General features: G+C 39.9%; 1 protein-coding gene across 1 annotated transcript in view; it reads left to right on the top strand.

The window, feature by feature from the left end:
* aspm (assembly factor for spindle microtubules) overlaps positions 1–15910 on the top strand; it is a gene marked incomplete at its 5' end in the record, with an annotated part of 50886 nt that overhangs the window by 15765 nt on the left and 19211 nt on the right. Inside the window, 12 exons of the mRNA XM_079807097.1 lie at positions 2330–2458; positions 2554–2748; positions 2863–8310; positions 8419–8568; positions 8776–8942; positions 9032–9191; positions 10628–10837; positions 11273–11422; positions 11731–11922; positions 12227–12419; positions 12507–12661; positions 12825–13001. Of these exons, the coding sequence (XP_079663223.1) occupies positions 2330–2458; positions 2554–2748; positions 2863–8310; positions 8419–8568; positions 8776–8942; positions 9032–9191; positions 10628–10837; positions 11273–11422; positions 11731–11922; positions 12227–12419; positions 12507–12661; positions 12825–13001 (7326 nt within the window). The remainder of the gene's footprint in view (positions 1–2329; positions 2459–2553; positions 2749–2862; positions 8311–8418; positions 8569–8775; positions 8943–9031; positions 9192–10627; positions 10838–11272; positions 11423–11730; positions 11923–12226; positions 12420–12506; positions 12662–12824; positions 13002–15910) is intronic.

Genomic DNA, 15910 nt, shown 5'->3' with positions numbered 1-15910 from the left:
CGATACAATCTTTATTAGAAGTGTCAAATTACTTTCAAAAGTGATATTTTGATCACTACCATAGACATCATTGTTCATATCTGAATTATAAACTTTTATCCCAGTACTCCCTGTGAAATGTTTTATTTATTTTTTTAAATTAGAATTTTTGACCCCAGCTTCATAGTGACCCGATAGCTTCATAGTCCCCCGCCCTTACTATCCCTACGAACGGGGCAGACGCAGGGTGACACACAATAATAATCTACACCGGTCACTATTACTTTGTACCCACGTTCTCACTACACGCTGTTCTGTTGTCAATAAACACACGATGCCACCGACGTTTACACTCTCTCACTCTCTCTCTGTGTGTGCTTGCTACATAGACCGTAAAAAAATATGGACGTCGCGACTTCATTGACTTCCGCTGACCAGAGTTGAAGCTTTTGTAAGCCCGCACACGGCGCTGACATCTTGGGACCGAGTCTGCGCAGTAGTGAGCAGGAAGTAGAGGCGCGATTATCAAAAGCCCGCTCACACTCTCACAGATGCAGAACAATTCATTATGTTGGTGTGAAATAAACAGTTATAGAAATTTAGAAATTAAAGCTAAAGCTCCAATCTCATCCCTAAAATCCGTTAGTGCCTCAGTGACAACTTCACTCAGAGAAGCCGTCAATCTCAGCTGTCAATCATGACGTCACACCCCCGTTTTTATAGCATCAAATTACTAACTAAAACTCAACTTATTTAAAAAACAAACACTTGAAATAAAATAATCGTAATAAAAACTGCCTAAAATGACAGAAACCATCTTTAGGAAACAATTATTTGAAGTGTATTTGAATTGTCTGTGATTTTCTGAACTGAAAAAATCGACTGTATAAATGCCACAAAGACAATCACCTCGTTTTTTTCAAAAATCAAACAATGTAAGTATCCTGTGCCTGTTGACTTTCCCAGATGTGGCAGGTTAGATTTTTTAAGGGGAATAGCTAGTCTGACAATAATTGCAAGAAGGCTTTTTCACTTAGCAAACACAGCAAAATGTGGAGACCATAACTATGCATTTAGGTGAGTGGACAGAGGCAAATAATGAATGAACACAAAAAGAATGTTTGGATAAATCATACAATATATCGTCGTCAGGAAATAATGTTTTATCTTATCATTTAACCCAATGTACTGTATAAATTGAGTTCACTGTCGTGTAAGCCACTATAAAATAATTATAATAAGTAAATTTGTGTGGTGCAAGGTTTATGCAAACAACAAATAAAGGCATACATAAACTTTTGACATCCTCTTATAGCAGGAAATTATTGTACGGAGCAACGGAGGATAAAGATTCTTAAATTATGGGCTAGGATGAAAAAAAAATTCTTAATATGTCCTACATCATTTGAAAGATATTTCTTATCTGTAAATTGCAACAAACTTGTAATTAACACTTAAATTTCAAATTTTTAGTTATTCTTTGACGGAATTTCTCATACTCCGTATACATACTTATTTTTATTTATGTAAATGTGTTGTTGTTGTTATTATTTTATTATTATTATTATTATTTTTTTTATAATATAGGCACATAGGTTCTTTGCTTTTTTGTTTATAATGCTAGACTTTGTATGCTGAGATAAGCAAATGTTTAAATAAAACATACTTTGCTGAAGACAAATGAAGTTTTGGTGGGTGATTGGCATACTACTCAAATAACAGTCTGATCATGCATTAATAGTGGTGATCAGGTAGGCCTTTGTTTACCTTTGTTCATTGTTGTTTATCCATGATTTCAAATAAGAATCCCCCAATGGCTTTTAAGTGCAAATCATTAGCCCAAATTACTCAAAGTAACTACTTGAGCAGCACTTGTTATAGCCCAAATTACGCCAAATAACAAATTGAGTTTAAATAATTTGCTGACAGCTTGGTCCCCCCCCCAGTTAAAAACTATCTGCGCCCCTGGTGCACGCACACACACACACACGAACACACACTCCGAGCAGTGGGCAGCCATATTTCTGCGGCGCCCGGGGAGCAGTTGGGGGTTTGGTGCCTTGATCAAGGGTCTCACCTCAGTCATGGTATTGAGGGTGGAGGAGAGCGCTGGATATTCACTCCCCCCAATTCCTGCCAGACCTGAGACTCGAACCCGCAAACCCAATGTGGAGCTCAAACCCACGACACTGAGATTAAGAGCTCTACCGACTGAGATAGCTGAGTTTAATCGTGCAGCTTTACTGTCCACATGTTAGGTTAGCAACAAAGCTTACTACTAGATTGAACTTTGCGGTTGCATAGGAATACTTTTCATATTAATCTATAACCCCCCCCCCCCCCCCCCCAGGTTGTCACATGTTACCTCTCCTTCCTTTGTGCCCGTCTTTTGGATCTCCGCAATGAAACAAGAGCAGCCCGAGTCATCCAGGGTGCATGGCGGAGATACAAGCTACAGAAGGACATTGAGCTTATTCGGGTAAGGTTATAATTTTTCTTCCATGTCAAGCTGCTTGGAACTTTGATATGCTTAGATTTTTTTTGTCTTATATTGAGTATGATCTGCATGCACAGCAAAAGAACCTGGCTGCCACTAAAATCCAAGCACTTGTGCGGAAGTTCATCTTGAGCAGAAGAATGATTCGACAGAATAAGGCAGCCATCAAGATCCAAACATCCTGGAGAGGATACAGTGCACGGGAAAAATTGAGAGTGCTGAAAAAAGAGAGAGATTTTGCTCTTCAAAATGCTGCTGCAATTGTAATTCAGGTATGTTCAGGATTAGTACAGGTGCAAAAGTACCAAGGCATGTTTCCAACTAGTTATGGATTATATTCGATTATTAATATATAACTTAATTTACATTTTCTTAACTTCACACAGAAAACATACAAAGCTTGGAGGGTTCAACATCTCCTGAAGAAAAACCGAGCCGCTTGTGTGATCCAGGCAGCTTTCCGGAAGTGGCATACGAAAAAAGTTCTGGAAAAAAACATTGCAGCCTTGCGCATTCAAGCATGGTACAGAATGCAGCATTGTAAAACCCAGTACCTGGATATGAAAAGGAAAGCCATCTGTGTTCAAGCATGGTTCAGAGGTCACCTTCAAAGATGCAAGTTTCAGGATTTAAAGAAAAGGCACGATTCTTCAATTGTCATTCAGAGTGCATTCAGGGCCTACCTTGTCAGACAACAGATATATAAAATGAAGCAAAATGCAGTCTTGATTCAGAGGTGGTTTCGAGCCTGCATGCAAAGGAAAGCAGATCAGAAGAAGTTTTTTGAGATCAAATCAGCTGTTCTGGCTCTGCAAGCAGCTTTCCGTGGATGGAAGGTCCGTAGATCTGTGGCTCACCGCCACCAAGCTGCACTTCTGATTCAAACTGCTTTCAGACGGTTTATATCGCAAAAGCACTTTTTGTGTTTGAAAAGATCAGCCGTTGTTCTGCAACAGAGATACAAAGCTAAAGTATTTGGAGAAAAGTTACGACAAGAGTATATGGCTCTTAAATCCGCTTCAATGACAATTCAAGCAATGTGGCGAGGACGAGCTGAGCGGAAGAAGATCAGTCAACTCCACAGATTTGCCAAAATAATTCAGTCAAACTATCGTAGATATGTGGCACAGACACGTTTTTTGGAAATTAAACGAGCTGTCGTAGTCATTCAAAGACGGTACAGAGCCTTCAGAGATGGACAGAAAGTGTACGTGGAATACACTGAAATTAAAAGAGCAGCCATTGTGCTACAGAGTGCTTATCGTGGCAAGAGAGTAAGACAAGAACTGCAGAAGAAAAACAAAGCAGCAACTTTGATTCAGTCTGTGATCAGAGCACATAGTTGCCGTCAGCAGTTTTTAGCTCAAAAACATGCTGCTGTTGTCATTCAGCAACGGCATCGTGCTTTTGTACTTGGACGGTTGCAAAGAAGCCATTATGTCCATTTGAGGCAAGTGACTATAAATCTACAGGCCATATATCGGGGGGCCAAAGTGAGGCAAAATCTGAGACGAGAGCATCAAGCCGCTACTATCATTCAAGCTCAATTCCGAATGCATAAAGTACGCATTGCCTTTGTTGCTGCAAAGTGTGCAGCTATCATCATACAGCAGCAATACAGAGCCTACATAGTTGGCAAATGCATTCAAGCTACGTACTTGCAAATGAAAAATGCTGCGGTAGTTATTCAGTCAGCATTCAGGGGAATGAAAGTTCGCAACTACTTACGAAAATCACACCAAGCTGCAACAGTCATTCAAGCGCACTTCCGTGCACATTCCCAACTCAAAAAGTACCAGAGACAACAGTGGGCCGCATTAGTTTTACAGCAGCGATTCAGGGCAATGATGACTAAAAATGCTGTCGTGAAGCAATATAGAGTCATAAAATCAGCTGCCATATGTATTCAGTCAGCTTTCCGTGGAATGATGGTAAGAAAGGAGATTGCAGAAAGGCACAAATCTGCGAAAATCATCCAGGAGACGTATAGAGCTTACAAGCAACGGTGTGATTACCTTGCTCTCAAAAATGCCACCATCTGTATTCAGCAACAGTACAGAGCAATTGTAAGTGCAAGGCAACAACGTAAAAGGTATTGCTCCTTGCGAGCTGCTGCCATCACTTTACAGTCTGTTTACAGAGGGATGAGACTAAGGAAAGAAATTGATGGAAAGCACAAAGCTGCAACAGTGATTCAGGCACATTTCCGTGGACATTCCCAACTCAAAAAGTACCAGAGACAACAGTGGGCCACATCAGTTTTACAGCAGCGATTCAGGGCAGTGATTACTAAAAATGCTGTCATGAAGCAATATAGAGCCATAAAAACAGCTGCCATATGTATTCAGTCAGCTTTCCGTGGAATGATGGTAAGAAAGGAGATTGCAGAAAGGCACAAATCTGCGAAAATCATCCAGGAGACGTATAGAGCTTACAAGCAACGGTGTGATTACCTTGGTCTCAGAAATGCCACCATCTGTATTCAGCAACAGTACAGAGCAATTTTAAGTGCAAGGCAACAACGTAAAAGGTATTGCTCCTTGCGAGCAGCTGCCATCACTTTGCAGTCTGTATACCGAGGGATGAGACTAAGGAAAGAACTCGATAGAAAGCACAAAGCTGCAACAGTGATTCAGGCACATTTCCGTGGACATTCCCAACTCAAAAAGTACCAGAGACAACAGTGGGCCGCATCAGTTTTACAGCTGCAATTTAGGGCAAGGATGACTAAAAATGCTGTTATGAAGCAATATGGAGCCATAAAATCAGCTGCCATATGCATTCAGTCAGCTTTCCGTGGAATGATGGTGAGAAAGGAGATTGCAGAAAGGCACAAATCGGCGGAAATTATCCAGAAGACGTATAGAGCATACAAGCGACGTCATGATTACCTTGCTCTCAAAAATGCCACCATCTGTATTCAGCAACAGTACAGAGCAATTGTAAGTGCAAGGCAAGAACGTAAAAGGTATTGCTCCTTGCGAGCTGCTGCCATCACTTTGCAGTCTGTTTACAGAGGGATGAGACTAAGGAAAGAAATTGATGGAAAGCACAAAGCTGCAACAGTGATTCAGGCACATTTCCGTGGACATTCCCAACTCAAAAAGTACCAGAGACAACAGTGGGCCACATCAGTTTTACAGCAGCGATTCAGGGCAGTGATTACTAAAAATGCTGTCATGAAGCAATATAGAGCCATAAAAACAGCTGCCATATGTATTCAGTCAGCTTTCCGTGGAATGATGGTAAGAAAGGAGATTGCAGAAAGGCACAAATCGGCGATAATTATCCAGGAGACATATAGAGCTTACAAGCAACGGTGTGATTACCTTGCTCTCAGAAATGCCACAATCTGTATTCAGCAACAGTACAGGGCAATTGTAAGTGCAAGGCAACAACGTAAAAGGTATTGCTCGTTGCGAGCAGCTGCCATCACTTTGCAGTCTGCGTACCGAGGGATGAGACAAAGGAAAGAAATTGATAGAAAGCACGAAGCTGCAATAGTGATTCAGGCACACTTCCGTGGACATTCCCAACTCAAAAAGTACCAGAGACAACAGTGGGCTGCATCAGTTTTACAGCTGCGATTCAGGGCAATGATGACAAAAAATGCTGTCATGAAGCAATATGGAACCAAAAAAACAGCTGCCATATGTATTCAGTCAGCTTTCCGTGGAATGATGGTAAGAAAGGAGATTGCAGAAAGGCACAAATCGGCAGTAATTATCCAGAAGACGTATAGAGCATACAAGCGACGTCATGATTACCTTGCTCTCAGAAATGCCACCATCTGTATTCAGCAACAGTACAGAGCAATTGTAAGTGCAAGGCAACAGCGTAAAAGGTACTGCTCCTTGCGAGCAGCTGCCATCACTTTGCAGTCTGTGTACCGAGGGATGAGACTAAGGAAAGAAGTCAATAGAAAGCATAAAGCGGCCACTGTGATTCAGGCTATGTACAAAATGTACAGAACAAGAGTGCCATTCCAAGCAATGAAACTGGCTTCATTGGTCATACAGAGGCAATACAGGTGCCATTTACTGAGGAAAGGGGCAAGGGAGAACTTTTTAAAGCTGCGGCGTAGCGTAACAGCAATTCAGGCTATTTACAGAGGAAACCGTGCACGCAGTGATATTGCTAGAATGCATTTTGCTGCCACAGTCATTCAAAGGAAGTACCTTGCCTACAAACAAAGAAAGCACTTTTTGTCTGTCCGAGCTGCTGTAGAATTCTGTCAACGACGCTATCGATCCATTTTGATAGCAAGACTTGTTCGGAGAGATTATTTTGCCAAACGTCAAGCTGTTGTTGCAATCCAGGCAACTTTCAGGGGAATGCAGGTCCGGCGACAGATCCAGAGACAGCACAAAGCTGCAACAATCATTCAGTCCCATGTGAGAAAGCACATCTTCAAGTTGCGCTTCCAGAGGCTTCGTTGGGCAGTCTGTACTGTTCAGCAATGTTTCAGAGCTAACAAAATTATGAGGCAAGAGATGGCAGCACTACAGGAACAGAAGAATGCTGCTTTGATTCTGCAAGCAGCCTATTGTGGCATGAAGTCCAGACAGACTTTGAAGCAAATGCATCAGGCTGCCACCACTGTTCAGGCGACTTTCAGAGCTTATAGTGCCCGGAAGAGGTATTTAGCCATGAAATGCGCTGCCATTGCCATTCAGCAAAGGTATCGTGCTGTAAATGCAGCGAAACAGCAGAGAAAGAACTTTCTTGAAATGCGTCATGGTGCACTTGTTCTGCAAGCATGTTATAGAGGTCTTAATGTTCGGAAGGAACTACTGCTACAGCGTCAAGCAGCGATCTTGATTCAGTCTTATTTTAGAAGACACAAAGAAATGGTTAAGTACCAGGCCATGAGGCTGTCAGCTATCATTATCCAGAGCTATTACAGGTCATGCATCCAGGCTAGAGCAGATCGGGAGAGCTATCTACGTTTGAGAAAGTCTGCTGTTGCCATTCAAGCAGCATTCCGAGGACACTCTCTCAGGAGAAGCTTAGCAGAAAAACAAAATGCGTCCATCATCATACAGGCTGGTGTCCGCATGTACCAGCAAAGGTCAGCTTTTAAGAGACAGCGATGGGCAGCCAGGGTTCTCCAGCAGAGGTACAGAGCTTTGAAACTTCGAGACAAGCATGTGAATAGATACCAGCAGGTGAGGAATGCTGCTGTATGCCTGCAGAAATCTTTCAGAGGGATGAAGGGGAGAGAATTGGCCAGACGGACCAAGGCTGCGCGAACCATCCAGTCCTACCTCAGGATGTCTGTCCAAAGACAGCATTTCATGAAAGCAAAGGCTGCAGCAATTGTGATTCAGTCTGCATACAGAGGCCATTGCGCCAGAGTTCAGCATGCTAAGATGCAAGCAAGTGCAACACTCATCCAGAAGTGGTACAGATCACATAAACTGGTCCAGAAAGATCGGATTGGTTTTGTTGCTCTTAGGCAAGCTACGCTTACCTTGCAATCTGCCTTGCGTGGAATGCTGGCAAGGAGGTTTGCAAAAAGAAGACGGGCTGCGATCAAGATTCAGTCAGTGATGCGCATGCACATGCACCGCACACGCTACGTGATGCTTCGCTCAAGTGTCCTGAAATTGCAAGCTCATTACAGAATGTTAATGGTCCAGAGAAAATACTGCACATTACAGGCTGCAGCGGTTATACTCCAAACGCATTACAGAGCTCATAGGGCAACGATGGAACAGAGGAGCAGTTACCTGAAGACTCTCCAAAATATAAAGTTCCTTCAGGCCAGAGTACGTGGACACATTGAGTACAGAAGATTTCAGAGATTGAGGGCAAGTGCCATCACAATTCAGGTAATCACTATGTAGTTGTATTCTGTCTGGTCATTTATTTAAAATGGATTCACTCTGAATATTCAACGGAAGTGATCAGAAGGCTTTTTATTTCTTGCCCTCAAACAGGCTCATTATCGAGGGATGATTGAGAGACGCAGGTTTCAGCAACTCAAGGAATCGGTTTTGGTTATACAGAAGCATTACAGAGGTTTCCGTCTTTGCCAGAGAGAGCGTGCACAGTTTCTTCAGCTGCGAAAGTCTACTGTTGTGATACAGGTAAGCATGTAACAACTATAAAATTTACGTTTGATTATAATTTTATTTTTTTAACCCAGTACTCTGGTCTTTGCAATAACCCTGCTTTTCGTTTTTATTTTTCTTCACTTGTTTTTCTGCTTGTTTCTGTTTGTCATATTGGATTTAAGTGTATATTTTATCTGTATATTTGATCTTGTTTGTTTGTTTGTCTCTGGTTAACCTCAGAAAGCATTTCGGGCTTATCAAACAAGGCAACATGTCTTGCAAACACAGGCTGCCCTGAAAATTCAGTCCTGGTTCAGAGGACGCCTAGCTAGACAAAAATACATCTTGAAACAAGCTGCTATTGCAACTATTAGACAATGTATTCAAGCAAGACGCCAACGTGCAAGGTAACCAATAAGAATATTTTATTCTTCGTTTCTGCTTTTAAAGTTATATGTCAGGAGTCACGACATGAGTATTTGTCCTCCTTTCCAAGATTTCTAGCAATCCAGCACAGTGTCCAAGTCATTCAAAAAAGATGGAGGGAAACTCAGATTGCCAGAAAACAGCGTGCTAATTTCCTGAGATTTAGAAAATCTGTTATATACATCCAGGCATTATGCAGAGGTCGGAGAGTGAGAGATTCCCATCAAAAGGTAACTGTTCTCTTTATGGGAATCAAGGCCATAACCATTTCATGACATTTGGAGGACCAAAGTTGGTTTGTTTTTTTGCGTTAAAGGGATAGTTCACCCAAAAATGAAAATTACCCCATGATTTACTCACCCTCAAGCCATCCTAGGTGTATACAACATTCGTCTTTCAGACGAATACAATCATTTATATTACAAAATGTCCTTGCTAATCCAAGCTTTATAATGGCAGTCCAAAATTTGAAGCCGATCTGACAGAAGCTAGATATTTTACTTTATAAGTTTTAAATACAGATATTTTTCTTACACAAACCCATTGATTCACTTCAGAAGGCTTTTTTAACCCCCTTGAGCTGTATGGAGTATGTTTATGAAGGATGGATGCACTTTTTTGGGGGGTTGAAATTTTGGGCTGCCATTATAAAGCTTGGATTAGCCAGGATATTTTTTAATATAACTGATTGTATTCGTCTGAAAGAAGAATGTTATATACACCTAGGATAGTTTGAGGGTGAGTAAATCATGGGGTAATTTTCATTTTTGGGTGAACTATCCCTTTAAGGGGGAGAGGCGGATGTTATTGGTCGTTTTATTTAAAGGAATTCCAAAATTAAAGTATTTTAAAAGGGATTTAATCGAGTAAAGAATAAAAATAAAATAAGGGGGCTTGAGTTGGTTTGGGTTGTCTACGGTGGTTACGGCCCTGGTGGAAAAAACATTTATTATATAGAAATGGGTAATATGTTTATCACAAGGTTGCCATTTTTCTGTGCTTGGGCACAATGGCAGTCACGTTTGATTTATATTGACACCTAGTTGTGTGGATGCAGCATTACACAAAAATTTACATTTATTAGACTACTGATATAACAGAAGTCTTCCTTTTATGTGAGTGTACATTATAATAAATATTTATTAAGTGTACATTATAATAAATATTTATTAAAAGTTAAATTATTGTTTTAAGATTTTTTTTTTTTAAATACTAAAAAATAGTGTGCACTTTTACATGTGATTTAGGAGAACTAAGGTCACGTTGTTTTGGCACCAATTTGTGTAAATTCCGATAAACAAAATAGGCTTGTGCAATGATGAACTTGCTCAGTAAATGCACACTATCTAAAGTTTACCATTTGTAGATAAAATTTCAGAGAAACCGTTTTCAAAGTCCATTTATTTCAGTGATTGTTGACATGTATACTGCGTAACTTTGCTTGTGTTGCCAAGCTTTTCTTAGGACTTGACTGATAGAAAAAAGGGGGTCAAATGGCCTGTTACTCTAGTCTTGTGCTACGTGCAAAAGTTTAACTTTTTTCATATAGCTTCAGGGGGTTTTTGGAAATCCTAAATTATTCACAATAGTATCTCAACATGAATTTGTTTTTTGCCATTTGTTCTTTGAAATCATCACTAAGCCTTCAGTCTATTCTTTTTCACAGCAAATAACAGCTGCTGTGAAGATGCAATCAGCTTTCAGAGGCTTTACCCAAAGACGACGGTATCACCAGCAGAGAGCTGCCGCCATAATTCTGCAGCGGCGTTTCCGAGTCTTGAAGCTTGCCAGAGTTGAGGAAGAAAATCAAAGACGACGACTCAATGCCACTGTTTATCTTCAGGCTTTGTGGCGTGGTTGGCTTGCGAGACAACAGGCAAGTTATATGTATGAGTGGTGTTATTACTAAGGCCGTGCACAAGTAATTGACTATTGAAGGACTCGTTCTGCAACCAGCTAGTTGGAGTAAATTACTCAATGGCCTTCCAGGATTCAAAGTTTCTTGAATCAATTGAGGGGACTGAATATGCTAAAAGTGGCTAAATGTTTTGGGCCTGGTTTCTCAGAAAGGGCCTAGACTAATCCAGTTGAATTTAGATGTGCCTTTTGAAAAAAAAAAAACATTACTGGTGTGCATCTTGAGACAAAACAATGGCACTGACATATTTTAAGATATGTCAGTGCCATTGTTTTGTCTCAAGATATGTCAGTGCAAGTTGAAACGGCTCAAACATGCATTTTAGTCTGGGACTATACTTAAGCCTTGTTTGTGAAACCGGGGGATAGAGTATTAACTTGTTCCATTTTATAGGTAAAAGAAATGGCTTGTGCTGCAAGACGTCATCGTTTCACAGCTGCCGTTTACCATCATCTCTGCGCAGTAAGGATTCAGAGAGCTGTGCGAGCACACTGGGCTCTTAAATCAGCCAAGAAGAAAATCTCTTCAGTCCTATACATCCAGGTACATTTAATCCTTTACATGTTAAAAGAAAATTCAAAATTGAAATGCATGTAATTCCTTCTAAGAAACCCATTATTCAATACTAAATGTTGTAAAATTGTATTTACCCCTCAACACAACTTATATAATACTTTCTCATTTTATTGAGCGTCATGAACTTGTGTAAATCAAAAAAAGTTAAATTGGATTTGTTAGCCAGAGGTAACATTGTGCAATAGAAGGTTAGCCACTAGCTTATTTCACATTTAGCCTAATATAAATGCTCTTAATTTAACTATACATTTCTCTTCCTCTCCCTGAATTTCTAGCAATGTTTTAGGGCAAAGCTGCAGAGAAAGAGATATCTTAAAGACAGAGAAGACATCATCAAGACCCAGAGGGCAGTGAGAACTTGGTTACGTCGTCGCATCCAAGCTGCCGATACTATCCAGTGTGCAGTCAGGAAGCTTCTTCTTAGACGTCGGAAGGAAAAGCTACAACGTGCAATAATAAAGGCGCAGGTATGGAAGAAAGGGCTTGATACAAAATGCATATACATTTCATATAATGTAACATACATTTTCTTTGTGTATATGTATTTTCAATGTGCACAACCCATTTAAGATAATTAATACTAGATTAGTATTACTAGATTAATGACTAAAAACAAGTATTCTAAATTGATAATTAAACATTTAAATTGAATATGTACTCACAATTTACTTTCTTCTTTAGACCATAAAAGGCAGTATGTTGATGTTGTCTTTACCATACAATGAAAGTGTTTTAAATTTTGCGTGAACAAGTCCATTAATTTGTTTTAAGGCACTCTGGAGGGGTCATTGTTCAAGAAAACGTCATGACACAAGCAAAGTCGTTTCCATGAGGCGACGTCTCGCGGAAGTAAATCGAAGGGTGAAGGAAGAGGACAAGCTGTGTAACAAGACCACAACAGCGTTGAGCTACCTGCTTGGATTTCAGAATTATGCTTACATTCTTGCAGCCTTGAAACATTTAGGTAAGACACTGTTTTAAAGATATGAGGTTGGCTGTATCATAAAATGTTAACTAACGTTATCTTTTTTTCTTTTTTTTATGGTTAAAGAAACTGCCACCAGACTTTCACCGGAGTGCTGTGAACGCCTTGTTGAAAGTGGAGCAACGCACACCATCTTCACTTTGATAAGGAGCTGCAACCGAAGTGTGCCTTCAATGGAGATCATCACATTATCCATCCAAGTCCTTCTCAACCTATCAAAAGTATGTTGCCTCATAATTTGGGCTGTCAAATTCCCTGATATGCTGATTAATTAATGACATATTGCAATATTTGCTCAGCAAATGCAGATATTTTATATATATATATATATATATATATAAATAAATAAATAAATAATAATTTGTTTTTTCTTTTTTTTTTCAGTACAACAGAACCATTGATGCAGTTTATGATGTGGACGACTCTGTAGAAACCCTCCTGGATCTTCTGCAGATCTACCGTGAGAAAGCTGGAGATAAGATTGCAGAAAAAGGTGGCAACATCTTCACCAAAGCTTGTTTTCTCTTGGTTATCTTGTTCCAGGATGAAAGGAGAGCAATGGTAGGTGTTTTCCTAATAATAATATACTTAATTTTTTTTATTAATTTTTTTTAAGTTTTACAAAGATAAAATAGGGAAAGACTAAATGAAAATGTACATCACAACAATTTAATGGATATGTATGCAGGGTTGGGAAAAAAGTATTCTGTTACAGTTACAAATTACTTAATAAGCAAAGTATTCAGTAACGTAATCCAAGTATCACAATATGAATGTAATAGCCCGACGTCGTCGTACTCAGATTCTAGTCAGAATATGAGTCTGATACTGCTCCGTTGGGCTATGATTGAGGCGTGTTTCAACCGAACCAGGAAAGACAATGCCTCTGCACTCAATTGGATAGACCTACAACCAATCATAGCAACGGAGTAAGTGACATATGTTGGGAAATGCATAGTTGTCAACAGAACTCAACTGCACGCACACTGGAAGTAGAAGAAGATTAGTGTAAACGATCTTTGTAGGTGTTAAAAAAAATTATTGAAGGATTCATGGAGTACTTACCAACACGATTATTATTTGAGAGAAATAGTAACGGTGAATGCATATGCGAACAAGTTCTCCGTTTAGTAAACAAATTCAACCCAAGCGCTCTTTGGTGACGTGGATGATTTACATTACTGTTGCTCATCTGTCCATCATCGTATAAAGCCCGTCCTGACAATTTGATTGGTCCGAACAGCTCTGGTTCGAGCATCAAAAGCTTTGTCTTTTGTATGTGTTTTAAGGCTGCCAGTTTGAACATTGAAGCGATTTTAGACCATCAGATGTGTATTATGTTGAACTAATGCCTGATATAGTGTGACATACAAGGAGTGTGACATACAGAGGAGCGCAAAAACTCATTGTCAACACTGTCCTGTGATTTATCACTAAAGTAGCTTAGAGGCTCAACTGTTATAGCATAGATTTTAATACAATTGAATTAAGTACAAACCACAGCTTAATTAGCTTGTGGAGCTGTGGCCATAAGGTTTCCGGTGCCTGTCAAGGCGGCAATCCTCGAACCCGGTGGTGGACACTGGAAGTAAGGGATGCCGTCAAGCTGAAGAAGCGGACTTCAGCCTGGGTAATTGTGGAGGCAAAAAATCGGGCCTGGGAGGAGTTTGGTGAGGCCATGGAGAAAGACTGTTGGTTGGCCTCAAAGAGATTCTGGCAAACCGTTCGACGCGTCAGGAGGGGGAAGCAGTGCCCTACCAATGCTGTTTACAGTGGAGATGGGCAGCTGTTGACTTGAACTGCAACATGACATCATGACTTTGAGTAAACATACACGCCACTTTCTAAAGCCAAATGGAAATGCATTCTGAGCTATCCGCGTGTATGTCTATGCCGTGTAATTCCGCGTGTATGTGTACACCGAAACGAACCATCATCTCCGCGTGTATGTCTACGCCATGTGATTCCGCATGAATGTAAAAGGATTTATAAACATACTAAATGATGTTGTGTGTGTGTGTGTGTGTGTGTGTGTGTGTGTGTGTGTGTGTGTGTGTGTGTGTGTGTGTGTGTGTGTGTGTGTGTGTGTGTGTGTGTGTGTGTGTGTGTGTGTGTGTGTGTGTGTGTGTGTGTGTGTGTGTGTGTGTGTGTGTGTGTGTGTGTGTGTGTGTGTGTGTGTGTGTGTGTGTGTGTGTGTGTGTGTGTGTGTGTGTGTGTGTGTGTGTGTGTGTGTGTGTGTGTGTGTGTGTGTGTGTGTACTTGTCTACCTATCTAACAGGGGACCTTGGTGTCGTAACACACTCACTAACAGGGGACCTCTGAGCCAAGAGGGGACATTTTTCAGGTCCCCTGTTGGTCATGCTTTAAATCATGTTAAAATCAAGTAAAAACACTAAAAAAACGCTCTGGTGATTTTTTTTTTACTTTTGACCAAGTGGGGGCCTACAAGTGTGTGTGTTTAAATAATGTGAAAATTAAGTAAAAACACTCTAGTAATTTTTTTAAAACTTATGACCAAGTGGGGACCTAAGTGTGTGTGTGTGTTTAAGGTCATACTCAGCAGCTCCCCTGTAGGCTGGAGCAGGAACTGTAAGGGCTCTTAAACACACGTCGTTCACACACACTCCTCTATTGTTTGAATGGCCTGCTGTCCCAGAGAGACTCTGCTGTTTAACAGGCTGCTTACTAAAGGAACAAGCATTACATCTCTTTACTAGATACCCTGACTAGTTTCAAACTTTGCATTACATTACAAATAAATTCTACACAGAATCCTAGAAAAAAGGATTTAAAAATCTAAACAACCAGAATGTAATTAGAAGTTTTGTGTTTGTATTTTTTATTTTAACATATTTTAATGACAGTAGCCTATATTCATTGAACATTATTTCATTTATCAAAATAAACAGAAAATAGTACAAACTTTACTATTCTTTTAAACAAGTGTTAAGACATTATTAAAAAAACATTTTAGCTCAAGTATTTGTATAAATAATGTGTGACTTTTGCCCCATGTAAAATAGGGTTTAAAAGCCCCAACTTACCACCTTATACATTTATGAGTTTTTTAAACAAACCACTTTTGATTTATTTATGATTTACACAATGACTCGGTCCCCTGTTAGATAGTAAATCACGACACCAGTGTGTTTGCGTTGTCATTTCTTGCCATAAACACACTGTAGAGATTTAGAGTTTTTATAGCAATAACTGAGTATTAAGAGTTAAATCAAGCAGAAATAGTTCTCTAATGTAGTAATTGCAGATGCTCTTTGAATAATGATTATGTTAAACACAATGACTCGGTCCCCTGTTAGATAGTAAATCACGACACCAGTGTGTTTGCGTTGTCATTTCTTATCATCATAAACACACTGTAGAGATTTAGAGTTTTTATAGCAATAACTGAGTTTTAAGAGTTAAATCAAGCAGAAATATTTCTCTAATGTATTAATTGCAGATCATCTTTG

Source organism: Gobio gobio (assembly GCF_949357685.1).
Source record: "Gobio gobio genome assembly, chromosome: 24".
NCBI classification, from domain to species: Eukaryota; Metazoa; Chordata; class Actinopteri; order Cypriniformes; family Gobionidae; genus Gobio; species Gobio gobio.
This window is presented reverse-complemented; position numbering and strand designations above follow the sequence as displayed.